Below are 23140 nucleotides of genomic sequence, written 5' to 3'. Positions count from 1 at the left end.
TCTCCTCTTTTTTGGATTTCCTTCCCGTTTAGGTCACCACAGAGCCCTGTGCGTAGTTTCCTGAGCTACACTACAGGTTCTCCTTAGTTATATAATTTGCACTTAGTATCAATTTTGTGTATATGTCAATCCCAATCTCCCAGTTCATCCCATCCCCGCTTCCTCTCTTGGTTTCCATACATTTGTTCTCTAAGCCTGTGTCTCTATTTCTACTTGCAAATAAGGTCATCTATACCAGTTTTATAGATTCCACATATATGCATTAATATGCAGTATTTGTTTTTCTTTCTGACCTACTTTACTCTGTATGACCGTCTTGTGTTGTGGGCTTAGTCGCTCAGTCGTGTCTGACTCTTTGCAACCCCATGGACTGTAGCCCACCAGGCTCCTCTGTCCATGGGGATTCTCTAGGCAAGAATGCTTGAGTGGTTGCCATGCCCTCCTCCAGGAGATCTTCCCAACCGATTGAACCCAGGTCTCCCGAATTGCAGGCAGATTCTTTACCATCTGAGCCACCAGGGAAGTCTAAGAATACTGAAGTGGGTAGCCTGTCCCTTCTGCAGGGGAACTTCCTGACCCAGGAATCAAACCGGGATCTCTTGCATTGCAGGTGCATTCTTCACCAGCTGAACTACCAGGGAAGCCCATATGACAGTCCTAAGATCAGTAAAAAGAACACAGACATGTGTTTTGGTGTTTATTTATAATAAAATACTTCAGAAACAAAATAAGGATAGAAATTTAGTTTCTCATTGTAAAATGTCTTCTTAGTGATTCATCTCAATCTAATTATGAGTTTGATATATTGAGAAGTAATATATATAATTAGATTTGTAGAACAAATCCAATTTTATTTGGGGGGGAGGGGTTCAAGTGTGCCTTTATTGGTGGTGGTGGTGTTTGTTCCAAACATTGTCTAGAAACAATTAATAGGGAAAGCTTATTGAATAAAGTACATGTTTCTAGAAGAAATAACTAGCTTTAGATTTCTAAATTATAGAGTACAGTTCTTTTTCCCTGTCAAGCCCATTCAGACATGTCATACTCTTCACAGTAATCATTGCAGTCATCTTAATACTATACATTTTTCCAAATTAAGTACTTAGATTTCATCATCTGCACCACACTGTTGAACAATTACATTAGCCTTTATTCCCATTTCACATGTATCTGTAAAATCCATTAGGCGGCTGCCTCTATATTTCAAAAGAACCTTGGCATTGAATTCGCCTCTGGGGTTATATTTTTCTGGATTCTATTACCATGGTATAGGAAATGTACCTTATTTTTCACAACTTTCACTGGATTCTTTTTCTCAATGTTTTCTCAACCTTGATCGTTCTTCCTCTCCTTTCTAAGGTCAAAGCTGTTTCTACATTTTGGGGTTATCATGTGTTCCTTGAGTAATGCTTGGTTGTTTGCTCTCTTTCTTCATAAAAAAAGAGTTGCCAGATGGTAACTCTTCCTTTAATGAGCAAGCTTTAAAATGTCTCTAAGCTTCCTTCACCCCGAATCTTAGATTTATGACTGTGCTTCATTCAGCTAGTAATTTGCCTGTGCAGTATTATCATTCTCCACCTTCACGCCCAGTCTTCCAGCCCTGCCCTCTTGTTTCCTCTCAACAGTCTTATGATTCAACTAACCTTCAAGTAAAATTCCTAAAGGCTCTAGAAGATAGAATCCATTAGAGGTTTGTGAGAGATGACTGGCGCCAAGTATCTCTAACCTGTGCTTTCCAAATTTAGGGATATGTTTTTAACTATTTCCTCATACTACAGTTCTTACTAAATGGGTCAGAGTGTGCTGATCTTGGTATTTTTAAACTCCACTTAGTATTTTTAAACTCCGTACAGAATTTCTTTGTCAGCCTCTGCGGAGATTACTCAAAAGCTTATATGGGACCAGTACTTCAGAATACATTGTCCAGTGCAGGCCTGCTCTGACACCAAAGGGAAAACATGGACTTCCCAAATACTTGCCATGTCATATGTGCAACATATTTTGAGAGATTCAGAGAAAATACACCTAACCAAAGTGGTGCATCCTGAGAGGCTGGGCTTCAGCCCTGAGCAAATGCAATACATTTAAGAATAGGTTCCTTCAAAAATGCTGGCCTTTTTATTTAAGTGGAAAAATTAAACATATGTAATCAAATCTCTACAGTTTTCCTATGCAATAAACAGTGATCTTCTAGTTCAGGAGACATCCATTCAGCTGATTGTTCTCATTAACATGTGGGGTTCATGCGGTGGTGTTCTGGACTCAGCTTGTAAAAATTCCTCACTAAAGTGGATTGGACTCATCTCTTCCCCCACCGTAGCTTGAAATCGCCAATGATGGGAACAGTCATATTGTGGGACTTGACAAGCACAAAGCAAACACAACATCAGACAAACACAACAAACTCGACAACAAATTAGAAACACCCCTCCCTTTTTTTTCAGAGACGTAGTTATTATATATTTACCAGCACACTCTTGGATTCATTTTGCTTATTAGCCCTTGCTGAAAGAGACAATATTTGTCTAAACCAGAAGGAAGAATAAAGGAATGTATGGAAAATGTATGTCTTATTTGTTGATATTATCATCTTTTCTGGTGACTTTTGGGGTGATATGTAAACCAAGGACTCATTGTAAATTCAGGTTGTTGAAATTCTTATCAGCTGACGAAGCAGCCAAACATAATGAATCTGGTTCCAAATTGCCAACTACAATTAACAACTAATGAGCTGAGGACTTATACTGTAAGATTTGACTGAACATCAAAGTGATATGAATGTTTTAGTTTGGTTTGCCAGAGACATTAGCACCCAGGCTATTTATTCAACTCATAACATGTAACCAGGAATTCCTTTCATCAAATATATATCCTATGTGTAGTTGGGTATACAAATGCAGATATGTATATCCAGCCTCTTATTACACATTTCTGGCAACCCAAAGCACATTGCTTTGTTAAAAAAAAATGTATTAAAGTATAGTTGGTTACAAAAGAGGAAAGAAGGGGAGGGATAAATTAGGAGGTTGGGATTTATACATATACATACACTACTATATATAAACACACACTGCTTTTTGAGAAAGCCGATTCCAGTTTGTAGTGATAATTGTTAGAAAGCTCTTCTTCATATTGATCAACCTGCTATCATCTAATTATACCTTCTGACCCTAATTCTGGCCTCTAGAGACATAGAATAAATCTTGTCCCTGTTCTCCAAACTCCAAGTGTTTGAAAGCAGTCTTGATGGACATGCAAATATTTGACAATAGGTTATATGGGCTCCATGTGTCTCTGTTCTATAGATTTAAACATCCTTAGTTCTTTTCTCTAACGTTCCTATTTTCCAGACACTTTATAGCCTTGGTTGCTCCTTCTGAATATAACGCTGTTTATTAATATCCACCTCAAAATGTGGAACCTGGCGGTGGGGTGGGAGTGAGGCTCATGAGAGACGGGATGCACATATACATAAAGCTGATTCATGTTGTTGTAGAGCAGAAACAAACACATTATAAAGCAATTATACTCCAATTAAAAATTATGGAACTTGATCTGGACATTGCACTCAAGATGGGATTTTTTCAGTACATAGGGATGTGTTACATTACCTGCTAACCGAGCTATAGATACTCTATCCACAGGTATATGCTAAAGGTACAGGAGCTTTTTGGATCTTAATCAGTTTGTTTGTTCATATTATGCTAGTGGTAAGTAAAGCAACAACAAAAAGACAAGGAAGCAAATATGCATATCAGGCCTGGTAAATAAGATCTGCATCATCATGCAAATTAAAACTTTTTAACATCTCCTAGGTAAGAATCCTCTTTAGTACTATACATGGTGTACACAGAGCAGTCAATAAAATTTTGGGTTTTTTTTTTGAATGAACTTGATCTTGTCATCTGAAAAATGTGCTAACCTGCCTTTTAGTTATCCATCCAAGATATTATTTAAAAACTACATTTAACAAGACAGGGCCAAGTTCATGATACCCTCTCAGAGGATCCTTGTCACCACCCCTTGGTGACCTTCATGGAGATTCCTTTCCTGGATTGGTCTCTACTGCCAATAGAATCTCTAGGTAGCACACATCTTATTGGTGGTGCAAAGAGGCTGAGCATCTCTGTTCTTTGAAACATTTTCAACATTTCAACTAACTAAAATCCATGCATTCAACCATACCCTTATTAATCAGTTGGTATTCCATCCTTCCATGCGCAGAACATAAGAAACTTTGACAGAGAATCTCAAGACTAGATTGCTGGTTTTCCAGTTATGTTCCATCGGGTCAGGGCTTTGGATACCTTTCTCACTTTTGTTTGTTTAATAGGTTAAGATTCTGCATGAATTTTAATTTGGCAAATGGACATCCTCTCCCGGGTGAGCCCAGGCAATAGTCTAATAGTCACTGTTACCTGTTCTCCCCTGTACAGAGACCATCTTTTTAAATCATCTTTTTTTGGAATTTTATCTAGAATTTGCACTTTTTAAAATAATAATTCACTTGCATTTTGATTACCTTTTAATTCCTTTCCCCATGACTCTTTGCAGATACTAGACAGAGCAGTCATAACTTTCAACTTTTTCGTTGATTTAAAACATGTATAGCCCAGACCTAAGGATTCTTACATAAAACTGCTGAGCACTCTTGGACTATCTCCCACCTTCTTTTTTTACATGAAATTCTTCCTAACATATCTGTTCTCCCATTTCTTGTTTAAAGGTTTTTCTCCTTGATACAGACTGTGAAATCAGAATAGGAAGTAAATGATTCTACTTTGTGTCTTTGTATCTCCCTCCCATTTTATTTGTCTGTCATTTCCTCCTCTCCACTGCTTCTATAACTTGCTCATATATTTTGTTGCACTTACCACACTCTATCATATTTATTACACGGTCATCTCCCCAGCAGACTAGTAGCTGGTGGTCCTTGTTCTCAACATATTCCCATTATAATGAGGGAGATATACATAAAACCAACCACCAAAACTAATATATTACTACAAAATTAGGCAGCATACTATGCTGATTAAGTGCTCCCAGGGTAAACGATAATGGCTCAGACAGTAAAGATTCAGCCTGCAATGCAGGAGACCTGAGTTTGATCCCTGGGTTGGGAAGATCCACTGAAGAAGGGAATGGCAACCCACTCCAGTATTCTTGCCTGGATAATCCCCATGGACAGAGGAGCCTGGTGGGCTACAGTCCATTGAGTCCCAAGAGTCAGACACAACTGAGTGACTAAGCATATAGCACAGGGTAAATGAGTTACAAGTCAGCTAAGAAACTCAAAAGTAACACATGAGTTCAACAGGGGTAGCTATCACTTGGACTAGCTTCTTTTGCTGGCATGTCTATTAGAAAGAACACCTCCACAAGCTCACAAAATAGATTACTCAAAGGAAATGCTCACTGGCGAGAATGTCATATCTTCAGCTGGCTTCCTGTATTCCTTTTTGAGCTCTTGTTCTGTGTGTATGAATCATATATTTTTTAAAATTTCTGAATGAGCTAATTATAAGGAAGCTTTTCTGCTCTCTTACCTCCTGCCCCACAGCACTGAGATCAGCTCTTGGAGTGTAACTGCAACCATATCCTTCTCTTTTCTTCTATACAGGTTTTCTATTAATATTACTCTAAGAATTTTCACTCCAAACTGGTCTTGTGAGCCTGGCTCAAGTTTTGGAGTCAAACCAAACCTGAATTTGATTCTCAGTACAATCACCAATTATCCAAGTAGCTAGACTTTAGCAAATTATCTTCTCCATGCTCCAATTTTCTCAACTGTTAAAATACTTCCTAAGATTGTTTGCAAGTCAGGTGAGATAATTCATATAAAGTAGAGAGTTCAGTACCTGGTTTTCAGTATATGATGGCTTGGGTCATTCTCCACATCATCCTCATTATTGTGGAATTGAATTATTTTTTCACATTCTTATTGCCACTGTCCTTGTTACATGTGTTAATAAGTTTGTAATAACCAGGAGTTTTATTATTAAGAACACTTTAAACCACTGAAAGGAAGTGTTTTTATTTTTGTGTTTTTTTGCTTTGTTTTTAGCATTACGATCGATCCACATTTTCAGTACTATTTCCCTACTATAATTATTTTACAGTAAATTAGTTTCTTCAAGCCTTCAATTCATCAAAAAGTTCATCTTGTTGGAATTTACAGGGGAATATATCCACTACATGATATAGAAAAAAAAAAAGATCGACTACTGAGTTGATAATCTCCCACTCACCAATCCCCCACCCCACTCACTCCCCCATCCCATCTGGTCCTTGATTCAGGATAGTCTAAGAATCACTCTGCTGATTCTGGAAGTAATGTGTAACGTGTCCCATCCCTCAAACATATTTAGATGGGCAAAACTTTTATTCTGTTGGGCTTTGGAAACTGTTTACTCATACTTAGCAGTACATATCAGATAGATTTGCAAAAGTAAGGAGTTTCAATTCTGTTTAAGAAAAGCTATAATCCTTTAATTTATAGAGTGAGTCTGGACAAGTTTACACAGTGGCTCAAGAACTAAGTCCTATCTTAAGTAGCATCATTAGAACAAAGCAAATACACACACACACACACACACACACAGCATCCCTCGAGATATTTCCAATACAGTATAAACACACGTACACATAAATGAAATAAATATAAGATAAGGATCATTAAATCAAATTATGAGTTAAGACATTACTTATCACCTGAAGATGGCCAAGGCAGAGGAAGGGGGATGCTACTTTCTGAAAACGTTCTGTTTATTTACTTTTTGTTTTTTGCTTATGGGCCAAGACAGGAAGGGATGCCACACAAGTTCATCCAGTCTGGATATTTTGTAGACCAGTGAAAGCTCTGTCCCATCTCAGGCCTTTAAAGCTATTGTTGCTCAGCAGGGACTGCCTTCTGCTTCCACCTGTTCAGCTAACTGCTACTCCATCTTCAGATTCAAGCTTAGATGTGAAGCCTACCCTCCTCACTCCACCACTTAGCCACACCACTAGATGCCCCTTCTGATGGTTTGGTCACTAAGTTGTATCACCCTTGTGACCCCATGGACTGTAGCCCACCAGGATCCTCTGTCCATGGGATTTCCCAGGCAAGAATACTGGATGTGGGTTGCCACTTTCCTCTCCAGGGAATCTTCCCAATCCAGGGATCAAACCCCAGTCTCCTGCATTGCAGGTGGATTCTTTACCATCCGAGCCACCACTTGCCCCTTCTGCATAGTCTCAATGCCCTGTGTCCAAGTTCAGTTAGGAAATCTTTATCAGTTCAGTTCAGTTCAGTCTCTCAGTCGTGTCTGACTCTTTGTGACCCCAAGGACTGCAGCACGCCAGGCCTCCCTGTCCATCACCAGCTCTCAGAGTTTACTCAAACGCATGTCCATTGAGTCGGTGATGCCATCCAACCATCTCATCCTCTGTTGTCCACTTCTCCTCCCACCTTCAGAAATTACTAGATTCCTCTTCTTTTTAATCCATTGATTTCAAGACCCATATCTTGTGTACCAACACACGTACAGCCTAATGTAAAATAAGCACAAAAGATTATTGAATATATATTAAATATATAAAAAGAGTGTATCTAAGTAATTATCAAAGCAGTTGAGAAACAAGCTGCAGAGTTAAATATTTAGGATTCTGACATGGTACATACCTCACTGCCTCTGATTTTGGACAGGTTATTTAGCATTCCTATGCCTGTTTCCCCATCAGTTAAACAATCTAATGCTAATATCTACTTTATGAGATATTTTGTGATGCTCAGTGAGCTTATGCAGGTAAACTGCTTGAAGCAGTGACATGCAGATTCAAAACTATTGTTATTCATATTGCTATTATTATCTCACATCTGATTCTCTCACCTCTCTTTCACCCCCACCTCCAATCTCTCTCTCTCATTCTCTGTCATACACACACACACACACACACACACACACACACACAAAAGCAGGTTTGAAGGTCAGTATCATTTGATGGTCTCCTTAAACCACATTTTTTGGCAAGCCTTCTTTGAGCTCTTGGAAAGGCAGCATTCTTTGGGAAAACAACACTGAGCCAGAAATGGTCCAAGATACAGATGGCCTTCTAAGGGATCAACTTCAAAAGAGAGCCTTTTTTTTTAATGTGCTCGTTACTCTGTATGCATTTATTTTATAAACAAAGGAACTTTTTAGACACATTGTGGTTTAATTCCACATTATATTAATAGTCCCCATACTGCGTTAGGTACCATTGGAAACTTGGAATCCATCTGTTTTATACAGGGAAAAGCATACTAAAATAGGAGTCAGGGGGATGAGATTCTATAATAAGCACGGTTTGGAGAGGCTGTAATTGTTAATAATCTGAGCTTCAGGAATGCATAAAATAAGGAGGCTGCATTTGATGAACTAATGTCTGAAAATTCAATGATTCTATTTTAAGATAGGAAAAAGACATTTAAAGGTATCATTCATGTCAAAGAGAAAAAAAATGTACAAAATAAATATTCCTGTGAAGATGGGTCATGGGGTAAAGGAGTCAGCAAAAACATATGAGGAAATCTTGGAAGACTCCCCAGAGTTTATCGTACTAGATCTTGAAAGCGAAATGAACATGAGTTAGTGAACAGAAATAAAATGCTCATTGGCTTATTTCCCCATTGCTCTAATATAGAAAATGCATTTGAAAATAATGTATGCAATACTCTAATTTAAAAGAGCATTTAAACTCAGTAGGTTTGGCCTGAGTTTTAAAGGTGCAAATGGGCATATCCTGGAGAGAGTTGGAGAAAGACTTCCGAGGGGACAGTAGAGAATAGTACCTGTCAGTGGTTACACACCAAACCACATACTGTGAGGAGGGAAGATAAGCCAGTTAACTAGGATGAACTGGAATAGTTCCAGTCTTCACTAGAAATGACAGAGATGATATTGGATAGGTGAGGAGAAAACCTTGCCAGACCACTTCAGTGATAATATGAGATTTTTAAGATCTTGATTAGAGCCCTTGTGTGTTCTTGAACAAGAGTAAAAATAGTTTGCACTCTGTATCAAGGATTTTTAGATTCTTAATTGAATTTTTATTTTAAAATGAAACTGCTTATTGTAATTTAAGTGACAGCAAAGTGATTCAGTTTTATATATATATATACATATATATATATATCTTTCTCAGTATCTTTTCCATTATAGGTTATTACAAGATATTGAGTTCCCTGTGCTATACAGGGAACCAACAACCGACCTTGTTGGTTATCTATTTTATACAATATCTAGTAGTGTGTATATTTTAATCCCAAACTTCTAACTTATCCCTCTTCTCTCCTTTCCCTTTGGTAATCATAAATTTCTTTTCTGTCTGTGAGTCTATTTCTGTTTTGTAGGTAAGTTCATTTTATCATTTTGTTTAGATTCCACATGTAAGCAATACCATACAATGTTTATCTTTGTCTGTCTGACTTACTTCCTTTATTATGATAATCTCTAGCTTCATTCACAATGCTGCAAGTGGCATCATTTCATTCTTTTTAATATTTCATCACAGAGACATATATATATATACGTATGTATACACACACCACATCTTCTTTATCAGTTTTCTGTCAGTGGACATTTAAGCTTCTTCCATGTCTTTGCGATTGTAAATACTGCTGCTATGAATGAACACTGAGGTGCATGTATCTTTTCAAATTATAGTTTTCTCCAGATAAATGCTCAGGAATGGGATCAGTGAGTGATCATGTGGTATTGGAATAAGAATCATCTGTAGTTTGAGATACAGTTGTTTCTTTTTCATTCTTAGATGCCAGTTGGGTTTTTCATGTTGTCCTAAAAATTTTCATGTTTTTAAAATGTTTGCTTATTTTTATTGATTTTTAGATTTTATGTGTTATATGACAGCCACCATTATTTTTTTTAAAAATCAAACATATGAAATGAAGTTCTTTGTTGTTTTTGTGATGTTACCAGCTACACAAGGGAGCATAAATATTATAGAACATGTAGATTAAGTAGGAAGGAGGTACTGAAATGAATCATGCTAACTAAGTCCTAGGTGTCCTGCATGTGCTGTGGAGTCAGAATTTTGATGAAGTTCACATAGACAAGCCAAGAATTAATGAAAACATAATTTAAATGCCACAGAGATGACAAACTAGGAAAGGTAACCCTCCTGTTGGTTAATGCAGATTTACCTATCTCAGAGGATTGAGTATATGTTAGGCAGTTATACACTTGAATTCCTTCAAAAATCAAATCTTTACAGATAGAAAGATGCTTCTGTTGGCAAATAAGAATTAGCAAAAGTGCTAATAGCAGCCAAATGAAGTAATACCATATTAGTGGACATCAAAGAAAAATGAAAACAGCTTAACCAATGCATTTATAAAGAAATTTCAAGAAAGGTAATAAACCACAGATCACAGCAAGAAACAAAACCCAATAAAAGGAAATGCTTAACTTTGTTAGAACATAGATTTAAGCTCTGGAAAAAAAAATTTATATAATAAATCAACAGCTTTTGAGAATGTATTTCAGGGACTCTTTGCAACACACACACACACACACACACACACACACTTGTTACTGTGTTGCTTCCTCCACCTGAGGGCAAAGATCAACCTTTTATTTGCTTTTCAATACATTCAGAGTTGTCAAGTTGTCAAGTTTGGGATTTTTGGTCAGCAATAAATATTCTTCTCTAAATGTCAGACTTTTTCCTATGAAGATGAGAAAATGATGTCCGGTGTCACCAGGGTATTTTAACTGTGTAATAACTGAATTGTTGTTAAGATCAAAAAGCATAGTAATGATTACAATGAATGAAATCCATAAAGTAATACATTGAAAAGCTAAAGAATCAAAAAAGTTCTATTTAGAACTTCCTTGAATAGTCCCTTACTGAGTTTCTCCTTTTATTCCTGTGCTGCTTCTTAAAATATATGTTTTGCTCATATTCAGAGAAAGTGTCTCTTTCTAAATGCTTTTTTATGAAGAAAACACGTTATGTGGTGATATAGCAGTAAGAAGTGAAATACTGACTCTGGGTTTCCTGATGAATGAAATTAATTTAGACAAGAAATATACATCGGAGAGAACAGTTATGGTATGAGACCCAGCCGCCCTCAGGGGCTCTATTGCAGAAGGCACTGCTGTGGGTAGTTTCCTGTGCACTCCTTTGAGGGCGGAGTTTGTTTGGGTACCTGTGTGCAAGAGCCTGCCTCACTGCCATCTGCTCTTGTCTTACTTCCCAGTAAGACACTGACCTGACTGACGGCTTCATATCCAGGCCTCGGTCATGGAACATTCTGTAGAGAAACCATGTTTGTAATCCCAACAGCACAGGGCAGCAAAACTTTTATTTCCTAGTACATGTCTTCTCTGGAACCCAAAACCCATGCTGTTTCAAGGACATGTTTTGCTGATTTAGGTGGCAGTAGCTTCCACTAAGATGCTATCACCTCTGAACAAGGACACATTTATCCCAACATCAAATGTGTCCATCACGAACTGAGTCTAAAGATAGCTTTCACTGATGGGCACCTGTAACCTTTGGCCTGTTTCACATCATGCTGGCTGAAAGCTCCAACGACTGTAGCTCCTAGATTAGGAGGTTAAGAGTTCCAATTAACAGGTCTTGTGTCCATATAAAAGCCTATCATTTTGATATGTTCATGTGCCTTCCTGTAACTTCTCTAAAGAGAAAAGTAAGAGGAAATGATTTGACTCACAGTTTTTTTTTTTCATCCCATATGAATCATTTGTAAGTGGAAGTGCAGACCTCTTAATCTCCCACACCTATCCACAAACACTCATAGATTATAGGGACATAATGTTATATAATAACTTCATCCTTACCAAGCGCAAAAGTGGGGATTTTCAAACCTGCTAAGTCTCTTATTTGCTGCTTTGTATTTCTAGATGACAAAGAATGGCACCGTGGAATCTGAAGAAGCGAGCACTCTTACAGTGGATGACATTTCTGATGATGATATTGATTTAGACAATACTGAGGTGGATGAGTACTTCTTTCTTCAACCCCTGCCAACAAAAAAACGAAGAGCACTGCTGCGGGCCTCTGGAGTTAAAAAGATTGATGTGGAGGAAAAGCATGAGCTGAGGGCCATCCGCCTATCTCGAGAGGACTGTGGTTGTGACTGCCGGGCGTTCTGTGACCCAGAAACGTGTACCTGCAGCCTGGCAGGCATTAAGTGTCAGGTAAGGGTTGGGATTTCAGGGAACCCAAAGGCAAGGCATTATACACTACCCACTAAAGAGGCAGTTGTGTTACACATAATGAAGTTTCCCACACGTGGAAAAAACTCTGAAGCAAGGCAAGACACATGATTCAAGAAGGGAGAAATACTAATTCAATGACATTTATGAGTACATGTAATATATATACTTATACATAATATATATTATATAAACATGCATATATACATATTTATATAAATATATGCATATATAATATTCTATATATTATGTATGTGTATTACCTATACACACATATATCTATTTATATATTATATAATATATTATTTGTATATATAATATTTATATGTATGATATACATAGTATACATAATAATAAATGTGTGTATACATATTAATATATATATATATACACACACATATTACATAATATATATACACACATATATGACATAGTGTGAAAGGCAATCCAAGCTGCAATTATCAGTTGAAATTGTTTCCCCTTGGACTCATTTATTATACGAGCTCATTTTGGCTTCTAACAAGCAGCCAGGGAGATCATGTCATCCCTACCATTTGAGTTTGCATTCTCTAATCCATCCATGGGCTATAAAATGATGATTGGTTAGAAGTGGTGCAGACTAGTGGAATAATGATTAGACTGGAACTTCAGAACACTGAGTTCTCCTCCTGGCTCTGTTTTCTGCCACTATGTGAAACTGGCAAGTCAGGTAAGCTTACTGGGTTCAATTTTCACACCTCTGACCTGAATGGGCTAGACTAGATCAGGGGTTGGGGAATGATTACTCTCAAGTCAATCTGGCCCGCCACCTGATTTTGTAAATAAAGTTTTATGGAGGCACAGATATGTTTTTGTTTTTTGTTTACATGTTTCCTATAACTGCTTTCATAATTCTACAGCAGAGTTGAATAGTTGCTGGAGAGACTGTATGACTCACAAAGCTTAAAATTATTCTCTGGCCTTTTACAAAAAAAAAGCTTACCAACCCCCGAACTAGATCATTCTCAGGTTCCTACCCATCTGTGTCATTGGTGCTATGTGATTAGATAGGGGGTGGTATTTTATGCAGAAATTCAACTTTTTCAGTTAAAGCCCTCAGGCAGACAAAAGGAGAAGGCAGTTATCCGTTGAGCAGTTGCTTGAGGTGGATTCACAGAAAAGGAAATCACAGCTTAGAAAGCAGCTCTAGATTCTGCCTCTGACATCTGCTAATGCTTTTTTGTTGGGGCCAGGATGACTGGGATCGAATCTGCTTTCTTCTCTGTAACATGGGAAATTCCTGAGCTTGAATAAGGTAGCAAGAAAGGCAAGTTCTTCCTGCTTGCCTATACTCTGGTCTGCATAGAGATGGGGTCTAAGACAGTAAGCATATCTTAGGCGTTCCTTGGGATGCCCACAATTCCACTCATCACCTGAGTGGGGAGCTCAGGCTTACAGCCCTTGCTGCACCCAATCACTCTATCTACGGAGTCCAATTATTGGAGTAATTCAGGGGCATTGATTAAATAAGCAGCTTCTCTAGAGAAGCCTGTAGTCTCAGGGGGGGATAGGGGAGGGGGAGCCAGCAACTAAACCGGAGTCCTCCAGGCACAGTCATGAGTGTGCATACCCATAGCAGCCCCCACAGTGCATCAAGTACCAAGGACCCAAAAGAATAAGACAGTGAACCAATGCGAGTGAATTATCAGGCTGCATGAGACTAAATGGTGTCTCAGGCGGAGAAGTTCATTTTATAAGAAGAAAAGAAAAAACTCCTGGCTAGTGTGAGGAGTGTCGTGTTATTTAGACTAAAAATAGCAGATGGGTATGAGGGCAGTAAATTTGTTTAAAATTGGGCATGTGAGCTGGCTTGCTGCTGAAAAAAGAGAGCTCAGGAAAAGGAGAGAAACATGGGGTGGGGGGGGGGGGGGGAGGGCGTTATGGGACCGAAATTAATGGGCTGGAGAGAAGGGGTAAGGGAGGATGGAAACAGAAGTAAAGAAAGCACCAGGAGGGATAAACGAACTAAAACCATACCATCGACTCATTTTTATTTGGAGCATAGGTTTAAAATTCGTTTAACTCTTCTGTCCTAAGCCTTCACTTCCCCATTTGTTTCTGTTTGCTGTTTGATTGTCGTTTTCTCTGGCGTGAGTGGGTTTGTCATCCCAGATTCCAAGGGTTTGCCGGGAGGTACCGGATTTGGATGTGATTTGTTGCGAGTTCCAGGGGGGCTAACCCGTGTTCTTACCCCCAAGGTGGACCGCATGTCTTTCCCCTGCGGCTGCACTAAAGAAGGCTGTAGTAACACAGCCGGCAGAATTGAATTCAATCCGATCCGCGTCCGGACTCACTTTTTGCACACAATAATGAAACTCGAACTGGAGAAAAACCGCGAGCAGCCAATCCCCGCGCTGAACGGCTGCCCCGGGGAGATGAGCGCGCACGGCAGCGCCATGGGCCCGGTGGCTCACTCCGTCGAATACGCTCTCGCGGACAATTTCGAGGTTGAGACGGAACCGCAGGCCGCCGTGCTGCACCTGCGGTCGGCCGAGGAGTTAGACTGCCAGGGAGAGGAGGAGGAGGAGGAGGAGGAGGACGGCAGCAGCTTCTGCAGCGGAGTCACGGACTCCAGCACGCAGAGCCTGGCCCCCAGCGAGTCCGAGGAAGAGGAGGAGGAAGAGGAGGAGGAGGACGACGACGACGACGACGAGAAAGGGGACAGTTTCGTGGAAGGGCTGGGTCCTCACGCCGAGGTGGTCCCTCTTCCTTCCGTCCTTTGCTATTCCGATGGCACTGCCGTCCACGAGAGCCACGCAAAGAACGCTCCTTTCTACGCCGGCTCTTCGACCCTCTATTACCAAATAGAGAGCCACATTCCAGGAACGCCCAGCCAGATCTCTGAGAACTATCCGGAAAGAGAGACTGTCAAGAGCGGTACCCTTTCGCTGGTGCCTTACACCATGACCCCGGAGCAGTTCGTGGACTACGCCCGGCAAGCCGAAGAGGCGTATGGCGCCTCCCACTATCCAGCCGCCAACCCCTCCGTCATCGTTTGCTGCTCCTCTTCGGAAAATGACGGCGGAGTGCCCTGCAGTAGCTTATATCCCGAACACAGGTCCAGTCACCCGCAAGTGGAATTTCACTCATACTTGAAAGGCCCCTCCCAGGAAGGGTTTGTCTCTGCGATGAATGGTGACAGTCACATTTCAGAGCATCCTGCTGAAGATCCTTTGAGCCTTGCAGAAAAGAGTAGATTGCACGAAGAGTGCATCAAATCGCCCGTGGTCGAGACCGTCCCTGTTTAGTAGTTTAAGTTATTCTAAGACCAACTCTTCTCCTATTTAAAGCACTGTATTTAATTGGATTTCCTGGGCTCGTTGTGGTTTCAACTGAGGACCAAGAAAACTTGGCCCGTGGTGAAGCATCCAGACTGTATTTTGTTTTCTCCTTTCTAGCTATGTGACTGTGCCATTGCACAAACGCAGTCTCTATGAGGATTTTAAATGATTTCAGACTGTTTTGATAGAAAATGCTAATTTTAAAAAAAGCATATCTCACAGTTGCCTACCTGTCAAACTGTGTGAAACCTGCCAAGCTGTGTAGATCAGAGCTCCAAGTTTTGGATTATCGGGCCTGTGCAAGATTGTTAACTAAGACTGGGAAATAAGATTTAGAGTCCTAATTTTCGATATATCTGAAGATGACGGTGACTTTTTAATGTAAAAGTTATTATTGTAAGAAAAAGATTTAATTGCCCCCTGTGTATTTTATTTATGGTAGCTAGAAGTCATGTTCTGATGAAAACGAACTGCAGCATGTTCTTTTCAGCTGAAGATGTATAGTTAGTACCACCGAGCATGCCCACATGGATTGCCTCTGGAATCCATTCACGTTTTTATGATCATGTCTGATCAGATTTGCAAATACTTTCTTAAGGGTGAAATAGGCCTATTTTTGCTATTTTGGACAAACAAATGAGTCTGTATGTGCAGGTCCTTACACAGTTTTCTCTAAAGTTAAGAGTTAGGACAATCCTCTGGTGAGGGCCTAGTTCATTGCCCTCCCTCAGCTGACTCCAGAGATGGAGGTAGAAGGAATTGCCTTTCTTTTTTAAACACAGCATCATCTTGGTTCTTAGCTCGGACAGCACCTTCAAACTCTACGCCCCTGCATCAAAATGCACTTTATGCCCCTTCATGGTAACTTGTGAGGGGTGGGGACTAAGAACTCTTTGAGATGAAAAATTAAAAAAAAAAACAAAACACATTTTTAAAATCTGTAACTATTATAAGGTTCATAGAATTAAATAGAGGAATCAATCCAATGATACTTTATGAAGGAAAAATGACCTGTTTTCCTTCACCACTCTCAAGACCTAACTGGGTCAAAGCAGAGGAGGCTGAGAAAACATGGAAGAGACACAGCCTCAGCAACCAGCCTTTTTCTACAGCGTGATCAATCCGTCTCTACAAAAATGAGTGTCTAATGAAATTTACACTTAGTGACTAGCTGACTGAAGTGGGGGCCTCTACCCAAATACTCAACTAGGCCTTACTTTTCTGAAGTATTTTGATTTCTCTTGCCTGGAACAATTAGCAGAACAGTCCAGAATGCATTGAATACTTTCTAATTACCTCATGTTCTCTTATAAAAGGGGACAGATAGAAATAAAACATGCACTCCCCACCTTTAGATTATCTGCACTTGGTTCGTCGGAGGACTTCTAAGATCCTGTTTTCCTGTAAATTAGTTTAGGTAACTAAATAGTGTGTTCTAACTTTTTAGTTCCAATGCAATATGACTATGCTAAACCTGTTTCATATTTTTGACCTTCTATTGTTATGTCATTTCACATTTTATGCCTTTTTGAAATGTGGACATGCCTTGCTATTCAGTGACTGCATCACTACTTATTTTTTGTCTCTTAGACTTGGATGTTTAGAAATATGGATATAAATACATTGTAGATCTCAAGTCCTTAAAAAATACTATTTTATTTCACTGAATTTAAAAATGTTTGGTCTAGAGAAAGTCCTCCAATGGAAGAGTTTCTACTAAGACTTGACTTGGGGAAAACATGTTTACTTGGCAGCTCTTCCACTGTGCAGTTGGTTACAGCTCCTACTCTACCCCCACAGTGAGCCAACCCAACCTTAGAACCATTAGTATTAACATTAAAGCAGCTTTGGGCTGATCTTTATGGAGGTAGCAGTAATGGGGGCAGGGATGCTCCTTGAATGACAGGCCCTTTGGGCTATTCAGATTGGGGTTTTGCTCAAATCTTGATAGCATATCTCATGTTATCTGTAAAATTACAGTTTTTAGTGCTTGATCTCCAAATTTTTCCCCCATCAATACAATCTAAAGAGCACAGGCCCAAAGAGAAAATGACAAGAAACTATTGTTCCTTCACTTGAGCACATGAAAAATCCTCTGTGCCATATTGATTAGGCCATTGCAAGCCTTGGAAATAGTTATGTGTGAAGCACTCAGCTTATGCTTGGAACACAGTGCGGCAGAGTAGGGCAGAGGTGTCTCTGTGTAGGATTGAAGGGTAGAATGCCAGTCTAGATTCTGAAAGGATGGATATTTAATTCAGTTCAGCTTTATTTTCACAAGAAGGTTGACACCTAGTTGTTTATGTTGGACTGGGTCTCTGTTTTGTAGCTTCATTTCCAAAAATATGCTTAACCTAGAAACAGGAAAACAAACAAAAAACAACTTTTTCCCCTATCTGTCTAATTGGGGTCAAAAGTCACTGCTACCCAGGATTAACCTTCCAGCCACAAGAGCTTCTGTTCCAAACGTTCATATATATATTTATAACCTAACCCCTCAATATTGCCTACATACACAGAATACCTATGAAAACACTTGCGCACATGCCTCCGTCAACACACACAGTAGGTGTAATACCACACATCAGAGAATGACAGATTTTAGGCCAATAACGAGTACTAAATTTTCCCTACCCTAGCATTTGGTTGGGTTTTATGATCTAAAACTGTGGTCTGGAAATGAAGATGATTTTTAAAGCTATATTTTAAATATACTGGTTCAAAGTTGTAAATAATACTAATGGTGGAATCATTTCATTGTTACTTTTTCCCAGAAAAGCTGAGAGAGCACAGTGTGCCGTTTGACTTTTCTTTTTCCATTAATAGATCGTCTATTCAACAAAAAAATGCCCACATGCCAGGAAGGGCTAAAGTTTTTCTAAGCATTTTTAAATGGGGACCAAGAGCTGAACACAGCCAGTGGATTCTTCAGATCTTTACACAGAGACACAGTGGCCTGACCTGCAGCTGTTGTATTCCCCCCGTAGTATAGCTAGCCAAATTATAGTCTTGTTTTGACACACGGCTTTTTAGTCATTCACTGTCAGTGGCAAAGCTTTGTGCTTTAGTCCCTGTTGTTTTAGCACCAGCCCTCTACCTTTTATTAGGGTTTAATTCCCGGTTATAATCCAGGCCAAATTGATTTGCAAGTCAAGTGGCTGGAGCAGCTTGCATTTCCTTTGTCATTCTAGGTTTCCTCTGGGAGAAAGAAATCAATCAAAGAGATTTACTTTTTTCCTTTCTCTTGATCATTGATTATTTAAGACATCAGTAAAATCCGTTTGTCTTCTGTCTTTTGGTTAATTGAAGAATATGGTTACTTTCTGAAAGCCAGTCTTTTCTTTGTGGTGAAACAGCATTTTTCCCAGAGTGCCAATCACATATAAAATTTGAAACTAATACTTACTAATTAATTTTATTATTAAAGTCTTCATAATCATATATAGCCCAGCAATACTGCCCCCAATAAAAACAATGAATTACAGAAACACTGGTCACACATTAACAAAGGAAAAAGGAGATTATAAATGATTATGTTCTTTAAAATTTTATCCTCCGACAGATGACTTCTAGGCAGAATTCTGGTTTGGTTGTCATTAAGCAAGGAAATGAATGATTTATTTCCTGTTAACTGATATATCACTGATTCTTTGGTTAAACTTCTGAAATTGTTGTACAAGTCAAAATCCTTTGGTCTTAACATATTTAGAATGTGTTTATCAATTCTTTCTTTTAACAAATACTTATTGAACACCTACTATGTTAAAGGAACTGTCCTGGGTGGTTAAAAAGAGGGGGAAACACTACAAATTCTAAGGGATTATGATAATGATGAAAAGTGGAATGAAATAATCAAGCCTCATTGCAGTCCTTTTAAGTTATGACTTTATAAAGTGATGTTAGAAAAAAACGACATCAATTCTTGTCTGACTACATGAAAACTGCAACTAAAAAAGATACTTCTTTTGCCTAAATTAGTAGAACTCACTGGATCCTCCTACTTCCCTCTCTATCTGAAATTTATGAATTAAATTTGGCCACAACTAGAAGAACTTAACCCAATGAAAAAGAGATTTTCACATAATTGCTTCTTCGGTGTTAGACCTGTGTAAGTTATATTAAATTTATACCAGCACTCCTACCAGACAGTTTCAAAGGCAGGTTGACTCACATATAACCCAGGAAACCTTTCAGGAAACCTCTGAAGCAGCAATGTAGAACACCATCACTCATTTCTGTTTACAAAGAGCCTATAAAATAGCTAAGCTTGAGTTCCTGGTTCCAACAGCATTGCCTTGCAGCTTGTAGAAAACAGGTCACTCGGCATCCTTACTTTTAGCCAGGGATTACAAACCATTGAATTAGCAGGTAGAAAATCGACATCCTCCAACGTTAAGAGACTGCCCTTTTAAAAGGTGCCACGAGACTTTTGTTTCTTCAAATACAGACTTAATCTTTCTCTTCAAAGTGGCATCTGCTCCTTGTTGTCTCAAGATAATTCAGAGTTCATTATTGTAGTCGGTGTATAAAATACCAACCTTAAATGGGAACTAGCTTCATGCTTTCAAAGGCAAGACAACTATAATTCAAAACTGGAACTAAGCTATGAATTCTTACCATGACCAACACCAAAAGCTAAAGCCTTACTCACTCTTAGTTCTAACACAAATTTGCAACTACTGATTACCTTATTCATTCTGAAATCTGCTAACTTCTGCTTGAGTAACTTAAATGCCTAAGCCGAATACCACAGCTCTGCGCAAATAGCACAGCTCATCAGATGTTTTCTGTAGCATTAAAGAATGTAATTGACTTAATTTAACTGAATGTCAGCAATTTGAAAACTCACTAGAATTATAGGAATTTTGGGTGTGCTGAGGATGGACTATAAGCTTAATAAGTTATGGTGTCTCCTAAGAATCATAAAGTTTCAGCTGAGCTGAGAAACTAGAATTTTATTTTACTAGAAAAACTGCATTCATAAATAGCAACCCCAAACCTAGAAGTTACAGTGTGGACCCTCACAGCCCAGTTGGTGTTCACATCTGTGACCTACTATTCCCATCAATTACATCTTCTTATCTAAAAATAATTTGATGCTTTAAAAAAAAATAATATGGAGCTACAGCATGATAAAAAAAACTATTTTAAAGATGTAAACACATTTTATATTAAAAAGTGATAGATTCTTGTCAAAAGTCATGAATATGGAAATGAAAGAGCTCTTTAATATTTCACCTGCCAAATCTGTATATTGAATGTGATTATTTAAAACAGTTGTTTCCAAGTTTTATTTCAACCCTACAGCCCTCTCCTACAAAGGGGAGCAAGAGACTCCTCCCTTTCTAACAATGCATGTGTTTTGGTTTTTTTCTTTCTAATCAGAAATTTAAAAGCTTGATGTGAGCTGAGTTTTACTTGATAAGCAGCCCTGGGGTTAGTCTAATTTTGTGCTGTCTGGATAGTAAGTGTAATAATGCCTTGATTTCTGTATCCTGGCAGTGGTGATTCAGACAGAATGATGGGCAGCAGGAAGGTCTGTACAACCAGATTCAAAACCTAAGCCAGTTCATTTTTTTATACAGTTTTTGTAATCTAACATATAGCCTGTGATTTTAGTAAATTCAGGTACTTGGTACATTCATGGAAATTGAATTTCAAAGATTTAAGTCAGGTTGTTGACTACTTTCTTTCACTTGTGATAAATACATCACTATACAGGGTAATTGTTTTCACTTGCTACTCTACACTTGCTTATAATTCAAGAAAAGCCAACTCTAGTGTGTCATTTATTTCATCTCATAGAAGTTTCTGGCAGAACTGAAGTTTCAAGAATGTAGAATTTATGTTGGACAATGCTTGTATTCAGCGTACTAATGGTGGCATTCCTTTCTTTGCATTACTTGTTACCATGGTGATAGTCAACTCAGTTCAATGACTCATTCTAGTGACATGTGAGGCCGCTTAAATATTTTCAAGCTAATGTATATTGATTAGAAGGGTTTAGGAGAAGACAAATTTATGGTAGAAATTAGCCTAGCCTTTGTCTAAATTAATTTATATGACCTGTTTGAATGACTTCAGTTGTAATTTTGGAATACTTCTTTGTTAGGTATTCTCCTTACTCTTGGGTCTTTCTCCCAGTATTTTTATCTGGCTTAGCAGGATATTGCAAGTTATTTATTAATGAGTATTTTTAGAAGGGGAATTGACTTAGAAAATATCTCTTTAAAAATTGTCTAGCAGCTTCTATCACCCAAGCTCTTTATCAAGCTCTCCTGCCGTGCTGGGTAGGACCAGAAATGATCTTGTCAGGGGTGTGACCTCCTAATACAGTTTTGCTGTTGTCTCTAAGTAGGGAACCTATACAATATAAAACTGAAATTTCTAACTTTGTAGCAAAATTTATCCAATTTTGTTTTGTTCCTTCTTTTTATGTTGGCCACCAAGCTTTTCTCCTTAGCCATAAAAAAAGCGCCTATCTTTTAAAAAATTCAAAGATCTATATACCATTTTGAAAAGATACTTCTGAAAGAAAAAGAAGAAATGAAATCCTTATCTGAATTCTTCTAAAAAGGAAAACCCAAATATCTAAAACTAGAATATAAATTACCCAAGGTTAGTTGTTGTTTTATTTTTAATTTAGTGTTGATCCTTGAATGTTTTAATGATACCCAAATGATTTCTGAATATAATTGATTTTAAATTTTAGTAGTTGACAAAGTCATTTCCTCTGTACCATAACCAAATAAGGTCCATCCACTGCCACAGGTTACTGTCTCTGTCTTGATTCATTAGGCACCAGTCATGCCAAATGGGTATCTCAGCATAGTTTCATCTTTTCAAAGATACTTAAAATGGCCAACTGTGTGTGAATAATGGAAAGTTTGAGATTCTTCTGTATTCTTCAAATTTTTTAGCCCTGCGGCTTCAGAGGTCATCTAACTCATCCATCTACCTCTAGGGAAGACTGTCACTCAGGCATGCTCTACAGGATAGATACCCATCTATTCTTAACATCTCTGGGGAAGATGGTTTCCTTAGCAACACAATCCAGTTCTTTTAGGCTTTTCTCACAGTAGGAAAATGTCTTGGCCAGTCTTTGTGAACTAGGCACCTGGCAACAGATGTGGTGATTTAGGCCATTGTCCTGGGAGCCTCAGAAAGTCGGATTTCCCTTACCTTTGGTGTTTGTTACATTTGATGATTCCCTAAGACTCCTAAGAAATCAGAGTTTTAAAAATAAAGATGTGGATACTGGGACAATGTTCAGTAACATGACCTGCTCGTGACAAATATTGCTATAGTTTTTGGTTTGTTTTTATCTTCTTTTTTGTTTTGCCATTGCTATGATATCAGGAAAAGTGACTGTTTCAGATCCCCAGTGACAGATATCAGAACTAGGATCAAGTGACTCCGCTTTTAAACTGCTCAATTTTCTGAGAAGTTACAGTTACAAAAAGGGAGCATTTTCTCCCTTCTTGCTTCCAAATAGGTACTTTCTCATTCATCTTTCTATTCCCTAAAATGACAAAGGAGAATCTCTAGTTTTCCCACTTTTTCTGGGGAATGGACTGGCAGTGGAGAGTCTGGTGT

General features: G+C 38.6%; 1 protein-coding gene across 1 annotated transcript in view; it reads left to right on the top strand.

The window, feature by feature from the left end:
- CSRNP3 (cysteine and serine rich nuclear protein 3) overlaps positions 1-20843 on the top strand; it is a 195778-nt gene extending 174935 nt beyond the window's left edge. The window contains exons 6-7 of the mRNA XM_061135230.1: positions 11910-12206; positions 14462-20843. Of these exons, the coding sequence (XP_060991213.1) occupies positions 11910-12206; positions 14462-15511 (1347 nt within the window). The 3' untranslated portion in view covers positions 15512-20843. The remainder of the gene's footprint in view (positions 1-11909; positions 12207-14461) is intronic.
- The last annotated feature ends 2297 nt before the right edge of the window (positions 20844-23140 follow it).

This window comes from Dama dama, chromosome 33, assembly GCF_033118175.1.
Source record: "Dama dama isolate Ldn47 chromosome 33, ASM3311817v1, whole genome shotgun sequence".
In the NCBI taxonomy this organism is placed as follows: Eukaryota; Metazoa; Chordata; class Mammalia; order Artiodactyla; family Cervidae; genus Dama; species Dama dama.
This window is presented reverse-complemented; position numbering and strand designations above follow the sequence as displayed.